The 13,516-nt window shown below is 38.3% G+C and overlaps 1 protein-coding gene across 1 annotated transcript in view; it reads left to right on the top strand.

Moving 5' to 3' along the window:
• DENND5B (DENN domain containing 5B) overlaps positions 1-13,516 on the top strand; it is a 99,250-nt gene that overhangs the window by 20,965 nt on the left and 64,769 nt on the right. The window contains exons 2-3 of the mRNA XM_029206557.1: positions 6,295-6,482; positions 12,462-12,998. Coding sequence (XP_029062390.1) covers positions 6,295-6,482; positions 12,462-12,998 — 725 coding nt within the window. The remainder of the gene's footprint in view (positions 1-6,294; positions 6,483-12,461; positions 12,999-13,516) is intronic.

Here is a 13,516-nt window from a genome sequence, read left to right as displayed (position 1 = left end):
TCTTGCTCACATTTTGTTCCCAGCCTCCAATGACTTCCCTTATTTTTATTTTTTAAAATTTATTTATTTTATTTATTTATTTTTAACTGCATTGGGTCTTCATTGCTGCGCACGGGCTTTCTGTAGTTGCGGCGAGTGGGGGCTACTCTTCGTTGCGGTGCACGGGCTTCTCATTGTGGTGCCTTCTCTTACTGTGGAGCACGGGCTCTAGGCATGCGGGATTCAGTAGTTGTGGCTCGCAGGCTCTAGAATGCAGGCTCAGTAGTTGTGGCGCACAGGCTTAGTTGCTACACGGCATGTGGGATCTTCCCAGACCAGGGCTCGAACCCGTGTCCCCTGCATTATCAGGCAGATTCTTAACCGCTGCGCCACCAGGGAAGCCCCAACTTCCCTTATTTTTTTTGGCAAATTCATAGTCATGTATTGGGTGTTATATAGCTATTTTATTTACCATTTGTAGACTAGTTTTGGAGTCCTAGTCTACGACATTGCCGTAAATAGAAATGTTTAAAAAAGATCACTGAACTAAAATTAAAATGAACAGATTGATTGTGACAGTTATTACAGAATGTAACAACTGCTAGGCATATTAATGTAACTATTAGTAATGTAAAATAGGAAAATAATCCAGATCTTTTTTGTCTTTTACCAACAATTACCAATTATATTTAACCTACGTTAAATAATTTAAGTACATAGTATGTGCATAAATACTTTATTTTTGTTTAAACCTTCATTGAAGCAATAAGATACTACTTTTCACATATCCTCATGAGTGTTAGAAAATTATATTTTTATGAATGTATAGATATATATATTTATAGGAAGCGATATTTTATTTAAAATTATGAATTAAACAAGACCTTTTAATTTAGAAAACAATTCTCAATTAATATATAGTTCATTGCCTATTTTGCAAGCCTATTTGACTTTGAAACATATGTATACTTTTTTAAAAAGTCATCTCATATCAAATAAATCCTTTTCAAGTCAGATTCAAATTGTTTATTCTCATAGATCCATTTTGGGGGTATTCTACTTCCCACAGATTATTTCCATATAGATGATATTCAGCAAGTTTTAAAAATTGTGATAAGAAAAAAAACCCATAAATTTATCATCTTAACTATTGCTTAGTGAAAAGTTCAGTAGCATTAAGTATATTCACATTGTTGTGCAACCAATCTCCAGAGCTTTTTTCATCTTGCAAAGCTGAAACTCTATACCCATTAAACAATAACTCTGCATTTTGCACTCCTCTTAGCCCCTTCCTGACAACCACCATTCTTCATTTGTTTGTATGAATTGACTACTTTAGATACCTCATGTAAGTGGAATTATACAATATTTGTCTTTCTTTGACTGGCTTATTTCACTCAACGTAATGTCCTTAAGGTTCATCCATGTTGTAGCATATGTCAGGATTTCCTCCCTTTTTAAGGCTGAATAACTTTCCATTGTATGTATATACCACATTTTGTTTATCCATTCATCCATTGATGGATGCCTGGATAGTTTCCATCTTTTGGCTACTGCGAATAATGGTACTATAAACACAGATGTACAAATATATCTTCAGCACTCTGCTTTCAGTTCTTCTGGGCATATACCCAGCAGTGGAGTTTCAGCAGGTTTTTAGTACTTAGCTGCTTCCTGCTGCTGCCAAACACACTTTGGTTTTCTGTGTTGATAATATAGATATACTTTTAATAGCTTCAGTATATTTCATTATATAACTGGCCATAAATCTAACCCTTTTGTTAGTCACTTAGGGTATTATAAATAGTTTATTGTTATAAATGACACTTTATACATAGCGTCCATGTACATATGTTTTTGTATATTTATGTGATAAATTACTAGAATTGCTGGGTCAGATGATCTGTATATTTTTTAAGCTTTTGATAGATATTTCCAAGTACAAAGCTCTAGCAATTTATGCTGCCTTTATAAGGCAATGTATGAGAATACCCTTTTCTCCACACCTTTGCTGTGATTTTCTTTTTAATCTTTGTCAATCTGATTAAAGCAAAATGTAGCTCACTTTTCAGCCATCATCGAGGGTGACATTTTTTTTATGTTCATTTGAATTTGTATTCTGCCTTTTGTGATATCTTTGTGAACTAGGAAGATAAGCTGAATTATGCATGGGTCCAAGCCCTCAAAGCCAGCCTGGCTCAGTTAGTAACCAGTCACTGCCTTGGGTTAGTAAATGTATAATCTTTCAGCTGCATCAGGATGTTCACCAGAGGTGTGCTGTACACCACCATCCTCACACCTCCACTGGCAGTGCTTCGCAGTATGTAAACCCCGATAACCATGGCCTTTTCATGGGGCATTGCACCACCAGCCAGCGCTGCACCTGCTCTGTGTCACTCAGCCATCTCCTCAGCCTGCAACATGGGTCCTGTGCCCCCAACCTCAGCTCCAGCCCCAGGCCGCTGGACTGTCCCCACGGGGCTGACCTTATTCTCCACAGTGATGCTGGTGGACAGGGGCCGAGACCCGGGGATGAGACAGTGGAGGCCAGGCCATCTCAGAGTCTTTGCCTGTGCCACTGCTAGGCAAATTTTTGGCAGTATGTTTTATTGTATAACATAGGCAAGCATAATGTCCAATAGTTTTATTTCATTTTACGTGTCCTAGATGTTAACATATTAATTTCTTAGTACACATTCATTGATCACTCACTATGTAGTAGGTCCCGTACCAAGTGCTAGAAATTCTGAGATTAAAAATACAGTCATTGCTCTCCAGCAGGTGAAGGTTAGCAGGGAAGAGTGGAGAGATATATGAACAGATAATTATAATTGAATTTTAATAGTTTTAGTGAGAGGAATAATTAGTGTGATGGAAATAGAGGTGGGGTACTGTGGAAGCATGTGGAAGGGACTCTCGTGACGATAAGAAGTATTCAGGGAATGCTTTCCAAAGGAACCATTACCTAAGGAAAAAGTGGAACTTAGCCAGGTACTGCAAGGGGAAGAGACATTCTGGGCAGAGGGAAGGGGTATACAGAGGCACAGGGACCTGTGAAAATATTTCATGTTCAGTAAATGAATTTTAAGCAGATAATTTGACTGTATATGTGGTGGTAAGAAATGAGGCAGGAAAGGGCCAAGTTATGAAGAGCCTCATACGCCATGCTGAGGCATGTCTTAAATGTGGAAACTTATTACACATTCCTCACTTTGAGTATCAAAGAAAAAATAATTTTCCAAATTATTTAAATTTTTAAAAACATGCTTAAAGAAGAAAACTACCTTTTATTTCTTGATTCAGTTAAAAAGAATTGTCTTGTTGCTGATAAATAACTGCATTATTAAAATGTGTATGGCATTTAAACCAATCTTGAGAAAGCAGAACTGGAAAAAAGAATAGACATAGAACACCCACAAGTTGGTGGAATTGTGGTGAAGGAAAAATAAACCATGTGTATCAGTCTTTCATGTCTGCTAGAAGAGGGGAAAACATATAATTTATTTTCACTTCCCAAGTGAAAGTTTACCATAATCAAAGCAAGAAAATAGCCCAAGATGCTGGTTTCCATTCCTTAAAGAATCTGTGTTTCCTTTGAGATTGAACATTTTCCATCAACAGCAAATAAAGTAGCCAAGCTGCTAGGGATTTGATATGACGGCTTAAAACCCTCTGCCTTTCAGGATAGGTCCAATCACGAGACAGATTAAACCACACAGTAATTTAAATAGAGGAATGTAATAAGAAGAATTGTTAAACTATAATAGGAAACTATAAAGACATGAAGAAAACTCTAAAGGGTACCCTAGGAAGGACAAACTTGGAAGGGGACCCACTTCCCAAGGCTGAGGTTCATATCTCACTGAAGAAAGTGTGGTGGCAGCTCATTGGATGGTGGAGGTCAGTGGGTTGCCTGGGCCAGAGCTGATCCTCAGTCACCAGGCAAGCAGAAGACAAGACAAACCTCCCAGGTCCAAGTGAGCTGTGGCTGGTGAGCAGGCACACAGAAGTTGTCAGGGTGCCAGGTGGCTGTGTGAGATATGAGTGTGCCGTATCCGCATTAGGAGGGCCCAGTCACTGAGGCTGCCCACTCTGGGCGTGTGGCCGGGGAAGTGGGACACCAGATGTCCTCACATATCCACACCAGGATCAGCCATGCAGAAGGAGCAAGAACACACAAAACACTGCACCTTGCCCACTGCACTCCAAAACCAGGGAGGAGAAGCGCTTCCTCCTGCAGTGTCTCTCCGCTGTCCTCTCTGGCAAAGTTTTCCGGTGTGTTCACTATAAAAGAGAACATGCTTACGGTCCAGTCCATTTTCATAGACCACCTATGGAGTGATTTGGAGCTCAGTAAATAGATCAATAGATAACTGGCACAGGATCTGACTGTTTAAAACCCTGAACCTTTCACCTGTGTCTGGCTTTTAATTGAGAAAGAAATTAAAAAGCCCCTGACACCCAGGAACTGATCTAGCTCTCAGCTCAGCCTCCCTGTCACTGTAGACTGATTGGATGCTCATAGCTGAGCCATGTTGCTCTGTAGAGCATAAACGGTCTCACGGGACTATCCACTCCAAGCAAGGTCACTGTGCAACCCACAAAATACCAAACACCCTCTTCCCTCAAGCTGCCTGGTATTTGGGGGGTTTTTTTGCGGTACGCGGGCCTCTCACTGTTGTGGCCTCCGCCGCTGCGGAGCACAGGCTCCGGACGCGCAGGCTCAGCGGCCATGGCTCACGGGTCCAGCCGCTCCGCGGCATGTGGGATCCTCCCGAACCAGGGCACGAACCTGTGTCCCCTGCATCGGCAGGCGGACTCCCAACCACTGCGTCACCAGGGAAGCCCTGCTATTTGTTTTTTAGAAGTATTCCTGTAAACAGGTTTTCACTTAAAATTTTATAATGAATCAAATAAGGAAAATTTTAAATACATGTAGGCTATGGATAGCTGATGATTCATGACCAAAATCCCATTGTAAACTATTAAAGGTAGTCAGTTACAGATTATACAACAACACAAGAAAAAATTTTAATGGAAAACATCCTGCTTTTGCGTGGTTGGGTGTTCTTTGAGTTTGACATGAACCAAGTAGCATTGGATCATTTCCCTTAACCTTTTTAAAAAGACTTCCCCAGAGTCTTACTCCCCCAGATTTTACTGTATTTGTGCACAATAAATTCTGTGAGAGAATTATTACAATTCCACAGTATCCATTCTGAAAACCAAACTTTTTTTAGAAACTCATTTATCGGCAAAATCAGATCTGAACCAAAGTGACCCTATTTAAGTTCTTTGAGCATACTGGGACTCATATAGTTTGCTTCAGAAACATTAATGTATTTGATTATAGGGTGCTGCCCTGGATATTTCAAGTATGTGTGGTATGCACAATATTACCTTTCTAAATTAAAAAAGAGAACATCTGAATTCTGAAACACGTCTACCTCTGAAGGTTTAAATAGGGATATAGACATATGTATGTATAGCATCCATGGCAGAGTGGTTTTAGAGGGCACTTTATTTGTAGCTATGTGAGTTGATGAATGTTAACTAAACTTATTGTGGTAATTTATTTTGCTGTTTATATCAAATCATCATGTTGTACACCAAATGTTATATGTCAATTATATTTCAATAAAACTGGGGGTGGGGTGAGAAGGCACTTTAATACTGTGGACAGTTTTTAGTTTTGATAAATTAGTTCATGTAAACAAAACACAACCAAAAAACCAACCTCTAATTTTCTGGTAGCTTTCACTTTGTCCCTAGATTTGAGTTGGAGGTTAATGTAGGAAGTGTGACTATGAATGCATATATCTGTTGACTTCTTGTACCCACAAAATGAAGGCTAAAATAAATATAATAAGGATAACTATAGGCTATAGCCATGATCATTTATACAAGAAAAACAGAGCCTCTGAATTGAGGATTGCACAGATATACATGCATATAAAAAGTGATCAGTAGCAATGTTCTTACACATTTTCAATGGGAGAAGTGCCAAGAGCAATTTTATTAGTTCTTATTTGCTGTGCATTTTGAGGGAATGTCAATACACATACCAGTGTTTTCAGAAGCAAAAAGCTTAATGATGTTTCCCACCTACTCATACCCCCTTAAAACCATTCAGTGAAACTCTTTAATTATGGTGGAATAGAGCTGACCTCTTTTCTGCATGGTCATGAAGAAACATTTTACTTATTTATTAGCACACGAATTTTTTCTGGAAATTCATATTTTCAAGCTTAATGCAGTGATTATGTTTTGACTTGTAATCTTCCCCTCCATTTTTGTTGTTGCTGTTCTGTACAGATTATCAACGCCTGATGACTGTGGCGGAAGGCATCACCACACTTCTGTTCCCATTTCAGTGGCAGCATGTTTATGTGCCCATCCTCCCTGCTTCTCTGCTACATTTTCTTGATGCTCCTGTCCCTTATCTGATGGGCCTTCAGTCAAAAGAAGGAACTGACCGTTCTAAGCTAGAACTTCCTCAAGAGGTAAAAACTTACAGTGAACGATGAAGCACTTGCTGTTTGTTGATTTAGGTCAAGCCCACTTTTGTTAGATAGCACTGTCTTTGTCTGAACTGAGTCTCTGGCTATTCTGCATCTTCCAAGTAGGTCTAGGGCAGAGGCTGAGCCATAGAATGCAGATCGTGATTCCTGATGGTTATTATATGACATAGTCATTAATTAAACATGGATCAAAACAGGACAGTGGCAAATTTTCACAGCTGCAAATTTGTGAAGATGGAGCAGTAGTAGTATTATCTAGGAGCTTTATTATTTTAATAACATTTTATTTCTTTTTCCCTATTCCTGTTATAAATTTTGTTTTTAAGTGGTACAGCCCAATTTTAACATCCTTTAAATTATTGTATTAATTGAGGTGAATTTGATTCTTGACCCCTACCAAACGAAAAGTAACATCTTTCAGCAAGCTAGGGATCATGGAAATATTAAATACTTTAGTAGTCTGTTTTCAGACGAAAGGCCAGTTATCAGCTTTTTCTAAATGTTAGCTTAGCTCTCTGGTTGAGATAAAAATTCTAACCCTTAGCTTTTAGTCTACCTTGAGATTACTGTGCTTTCTGTGTGCTATATTTTCAAATGTTGTTTCAGAAGAAAATAAACAGGAATTCTTGAAAGCATTTTGAATCTAATTTTTAGCTGTTGTTCATGGTACTCAGAATTGAAATGTAAAGACTTTGAATTGAAATATTGATGAGAGTGCCATGGCCTATTAGAAAACATAAAATGGTTAATTACATTATATTATTCGCTATTTAATTAGCACCTTTCTTAATAAAATCTTTCATGCTGTGCTTCACTCTTTTTTGTTATTACCCATTTTAATAAATGAATTTAAAATAACACACTAAGCCACGGACGTTATACCCAGTAATGATTCCTGTAATCATCCACTGCTTACTTTATTCTAATGAGTGTCTCCACCGACATTAACATTTTTGTTCCGGGCAAAATAGCTTGATTCAGATCGTATAAAATACACATGCAAACTGTTCTGCTCTTCTTTGAGCTTGTGCACGTTCTCTGCTTCTCCCTCTCTCTTATACCTCTTTTTTCTAATACCTGAACTCTCATTTTCTCTTTTATTAAATTAATCCAAGTATCTTGTTGGTTCAAAGAAGTAAGTCCTTTAAATTTTTAAGGAAAAAGAAATAGACTAGCCAAATGCATTTTGTTTTCTTTTTTTTTTTTTTTGCGGTACGCGGGCCTCTCACTGCTGTGGCCTCTCCCGCTCGGAGCGCAGGCTCAGCGGCCATGGCCCATGGGCCCAGCCGCTCCGCGGCACGTGGGATCCTCCCGGACCGGGGCACGAACCCGCGTCCCCTGCATCGGCAGGCAGACTCAGCCACTGCGCCACCAGGGAAGCCCATGCATTTTGTTTTAAAGACTTAAACAGTGACATGTTTTAGCTGCTTGTTGAGTATTTGGTCTCTTTGCATGTTAATTAAATGGTATATTTTTAGACACATAAATATTATCTTTCCATTTTCGCATGAGTAATAATTGTTGAGAAATTTTAAATGCCACCTTGATGTATTTGTCAGGAAATCTTTCTGTCTCTATGCCTGTGTGTATACTCTGACTCTAAAAATGAACAAACTTAAAAATTCTGAAAGCTGTTACAGTAATGTCTGTGATTTTCTAATTTTTCATTCACTAAACCAACACTATTTAATAAATATACATACTCATGTATTCATAGAGTAGAATAATAAGAAATAACCTGAATCAGCTGTGAAAATAACACTGCTTCTGTATAGAAAGTATTCATTAGTGCATTACTGTTTTATAAGGCTAATAGCATATCACTTTGCTCTGGTTTCATTTTACAATGAGATGAAAGAATGTACTCCACAGAATTTGGAGGAGGAAGTGGGTATAAAAATAGTCTTTTTAAAAAAGTGACTGGTAATACCCTCCCTTGCCTTGAAAACTGTAAAATATACTAATAGCTAAAAATAGGGAGAGGGCTTCTTAGAATAGTTGTGAAAATAAGTTTACAAAATGATTATTTTAAGAAGACATGATTTTAGTTGTTAACTAACTAATGTAACTACATAGACTTATAATTAACTACCCACTCACTTGCCCCATGATTCCAAAATGACAGGCACAGGTAGCGATTTGTTATATTGTTTTGGTCGGGGGAGCGGGGGAGAGTGATGGTGGAAGGATGTGGCACTGGGGATTAGTTGCATAGACTGTACCTCATTTTCTACCATTCTTGCTCATCTTTACAGTGAACGGTAGACAAAAAAATCTAGGGAAAAACTGAAGCAGCATTACTTTGCTACTTTCTTTTTGTTATATCTTGCCCTAAAATTTTATGAAAATGTTAAATGTGCCCCTCTGGCTTACCCTTATACCAGCTTAACTTCAGCTATTGAGAAACCAGGACTCTTACCAAACATGAAGAGGGCTGTCCTGGACTCACATCCCTGGATACTTCTTCCTCTTGCCTATATTTTTAAGGTTCCACAAAATGACAATGTCCTTAAGCCTTATTCATTTATTCATCAAACAGTTGTATCATACACTACTAGTGTACAATATACTGGGAGACATCTAGAGAAAAATGTCACCTTTAAGAGGTGATTTCTGATTTCCAAAGTAAGACATTTACAAATATCAATAACACAGGCTAAAAACAAACGAATAAGAGGAATGAAAGAACTAAGAATATATACAGAGGAAATCAAGATGCCTTTAGGATAGGAACATGGGAAGCCTTCATGGCAGAAGAGATCATTAAGCTTCAAGTCTTTGTTGCCTACTTTTGAGGGAATGTTTGTTGTTTTTAATTGGAAGTAATTACATATGAAGGCTTCTGGGCAGTGTTAATCAGTAAAAATAGAGAAATACTTAGTTCTAGGGACTTCCCTGTTGGTCCAGTGGTTAAGACTCCGTGCTCCCAATGCAGGGAGCCTGGGTTCAATCCCTGGTGGGGGAACTAGATCCCACATGCATGCCACAACTAAAAGCGCCTGCATGTCACAACGAAGTTCCCGCACGAGGCAGCGAGGATTCCGCGGGCCGCAACTAAGACCCGGTGCAGCCAAATAAATAATTAAATATTTTTTAAAAAGAAATAGTTCTAAAACATCATAAGATTGAGATGTTGAGTATATTTGTTATTCTTGAGTTCTTAAATTATTTTTTAATTTAATGGTATTAAAAGTGAGAAACTGACTTAGAATACTCTATTGTATGGAGTTCTTATCTGTTTTAGAAAAAGGGCTTTTTGGTTTTTCTTCAATAAATTTTTATAACACAAGTTTACATTCCCTATTTTTACTTTGCAATAATCAAAGCCCCAATTCAGGCTCCTGTAAGTCAGCATAGGAGGGTGAGAGAGACTCGTGGGAACATGAAGACAGGCCCGTAGCTGTGGTGCTGGAACATCCACCTTGCCGCACATTTTTGGCTCAGCAGTGATTACATGAGCATAACAAGCTTTAAAATTTCCCCAAATGTATCATTTTTCTCTTTTCACAGGGGAAGGAGAGGTATAGAAAAGGATAGCAGGAAGGCATTAATGAAGGATACAGTACAAAATGTAAGTGGTGAGAGGTTGCTGGTTAACATTTAGATTAGCAAGTTAGTGAATTTTTTCTTCTGTTTTTAAAGACATTGAATCATCCATTTGAATTATGGTGACCTAGTTTCTCCCTTTAAGCCTTACAGTATATCCTACTTTCTAGAGACTGTAGAAACATATATAAAGATGTGGATTTAAATAAAGCTGTAACAGCACTACTGTCTTCAGTAAGATGTGACTTCAGCTTTTACTTTATTTAGAGAAAACTGTTGACATTGGAGATGAGGCATAATGGAGAAGAAAAAAATCCCTTAAGCTACCAGGCTGTTTGAGGGTGCGTACCTGGAACAGGTGTCAGGAAGTCACCTGCCTTCTTGGGCCTCAGTTTCTTCATCTGCAGAATTAAAGGGTTGGATTCAAAGGTTATTTTAGGCTTGAAGAATCACTGTTGATTCGTTTTTGGATGGTGGAAAATCTTGAGTTTTTATCAATCTTAATTTGGAATTTTGCTATACTTCTTGCTCATCAGTATCTAATATGAAGAACAAGGATCAAACAGAAATAACAGGGACTTCCCTGGTGGCGCAGTGGTTAGGAATCTGCCTGCCATTGCAGGGGACACAGGTTCAAGCCCTAGTCCAGGAAGATCCCACATGCCGCAGGGCAACTAAGCCCCCGTATGCCACAACTACAGAGCCCATGCACCACAACTACTGAGCCTGTGCTCTAGAGCCCGTAAGCCACAACTACTGAAGCCCGCACGCCTAGAGCCCGTGCTCCACAACAAGAGAAGCCACCACAGTGAGAAGCCCCCACACACTGCAATGAAGAGTAGCCCCCCCACTCACCGCAACTAGAGAAAGCCTGGGCGCCGCAATGAAGACCCAATGCGGCCAAAAACTAATTAATTATTTTTTTAAAATTTGACATTCAAAAAAAAGGAGAGAATAACAGAAGCCTAATTGTTTGCTCTCCTCTTTTCATCTTACCTTGGCATTCAGGATCAGAAGACAGTATGAATTCTCTCCTTGCTGACCTGGGGGCATTGTTGAGGGGCGGGGAGATGGGGAAGCATGAGGTGAGGCTTCCTATTCTGTTTATTGACTTCACCCCATGCCTTGTGTCCAGGTACTAATCCAGTCAGGATCAGTTTTATGTGATGGACTACCTTGCCCCCCTCCTCCTCCCCAGTTTAGGAGCTTAGTTTTCCTTTACTCTGACAACCTTGTTCTGATCAAGAGGGTATGGACAGTAAAGGTAAAATACTGTTTTTGTATATACTGTCATCAAGTACCTGAGGGACAATGCAAATTTTAGGCAGGTACTTAGCCCCTTGAATTTTCTATATCTGAAAGATATTTAAAAGTCTTTTAATTCAAAATCCAAAGTGTAAACAAACTCAAAAAACATTTCCTCTTATTTCTGTCTCCTCTTTTCCTCAACTCAAAAATGTTCAAGTCAAGTCTGAGTTACCCAAGGGTTGGTCACTTACCTTTCTCTAGGCACTTGCCTCCACTGCTCTCTGCCTCCTGCTCTTCGTCCAGTGGCTTCTGAAATGGTTTTGCCATGTAAGAGGTTGAAGCTAATTTTAGATAAAGTGAAAATTTGTGGGTTTTCTGTGGACTGGATTGCTCTTTGCCAGTTTCATTCCATTTTGGGGTACTACAGCTGCTAAATTTTAGCAGTTATTGCTAATTCTACATTATAAACGGTGTTAGAGCAGTGGAATGGCATAGAAAGTTCAAGCTCAGTAAGCATTTTATTTTCCCCAGTGCCTAATTTGTAAGGTACTATGAGTCCGTGTGCTTTTACCTGTCTAAGGAAAGTCTGTTCGATGCCATGCATTACAGAGTTATATCCAGATTATAATAAACTGATGAGACCCAGGGGAAATGATTCATATGTATTAAATATATACTTATATATTCCCTCACATAGGGAAAAATGCTGGCAACAGAGATTTATTTTTAAAGAATAAAATATTCTTAACTCTGAGAAGGTTAACATAAAAGGCAGTGCAACCTTTTCTTTATAATAGTTGATTTTGTTTATAATAGTTGGCAAGAATATTTTAGAACATAAAATTACTATAAAACCTTTGTATTTTTTAATTGATACTTTATCATTTTATTAAGTAAAAGTTTTTTAAATTAATTTTTTAATTGAAGTATAGTCGACTTACAATGTTGTGTTAGTTTCTGCTGTACAGCAGAGTGAATCAGCCATACATATACATATATCCAGTCTCCTCTAGACTCCATTTCCATATAGGTCATTACAGAGCACCAAATAGAGTTCCCTGTGCTATACAGCAGGTTGTTATTAGTTATCTTTTATGTATAAGAGTGTGTATATGTCAATCCCTATCTCCAATTTAAAAACCTTTGTATTTCTTTTTCCTCTTTCAGGCTAATTTGTGTTTTGTGGATATTGACAACCATTTTATTGAGTTGCCTGAAGAATTTCCACAGTTCCCCAATAAAGTAGATTTTATCCAGGAACTCTCTGAAATTCTTCTTCAATTTGGAATCCCTCCTGAGGGCAGCCTACGTTGTAGTGAGAGTGCCACTAAGCTAAAGAATCTGGTTCTGAAAGACTTGGTCAATGACAAGAAGAATGGCAACGTCTCTGCTAATAACATTAGCATGTATGAGTTACTGAAGGGTAACGAAACCATAGCCCGCCTCCAGGCTCTAGCCAAGCGGACTGGTGTGACCATGGAAAAAATGGACCTCTCTGCCTCTTTGAGTGAAAAAGAAAAAGATTTAAAACTGCAGTGTGAAGAGGCAGAACTAAGGGACTACCAGCTCAACGTACAGCTCCGAGAGGTCTTTGCTAACCGCTTTACACAGATGTTTGCAGATTATGAAGCGTTTGTGATTCAGACTGCCCAGGACATGGAATCTTGGCTGACCAACCGGGAACAGATGCAGAACTTTGACAAAGTAAAAAGAAGCAGAGTTTCCCTTTTCATGGTTTTTAGTGGGCTATACATTACTGATTTTGTTAACTTTTTTAAAATACAGATTTTTCTGCCTCTCCTTTCCCTTTAAGAACTCTTTTTTACCAGTATTTTATACTATATAAAATAATTTCACTGGAAAGTACAAATCAACTAGCTCATTAAGCTGCTCATTGAATTATGTATTTAATTGCCTTTAACCTTATTTTTAACTTTTCTATACTTTAAAGATGTTTGAAATGAAACTTAAATTCCATGTTTTTCAAATCTGTTAATACTGTCTCACCTTGTACGCATTTTATTTACTCATATTTTAGGATCAAGTCTAGTTAAATGAGGCCTATTCCTTTTCTAATAAATCCTTATTCTTATATTTTGTCTTCATCCTGCAATGAAGTCACGACTTGCCCATGTAAAGGTAACAGTTTACTTTCAGAAGGTAAATTTTTATCTCATCTTAGGATCAAAAGAGAGAAAAAGGGAGGTTTTATGAGAAAAATG

This window comes from Monodon monoceros, unplaced genomic scaffold (genome assembly GCF_005190385.1).
Source record: "Monodon monoceros isolate NGI ecotype Baffin Bay Population unplaced genomic scaffold, NGI_Narwhal_1 Super_Scaffold_6, whole genome shotgun sequence".
Classification (NCBI taxonomy): Eukaryota; Metazoa; Chordata; class Mammalia; order Artiodactyla; family Monodontidae; genus Monodon; species Monodon monoceros.
Note: the sequence above shows the minus strand (reverse complement) of the source record. Positions and strands in the feature narration are given on the sequence as shown.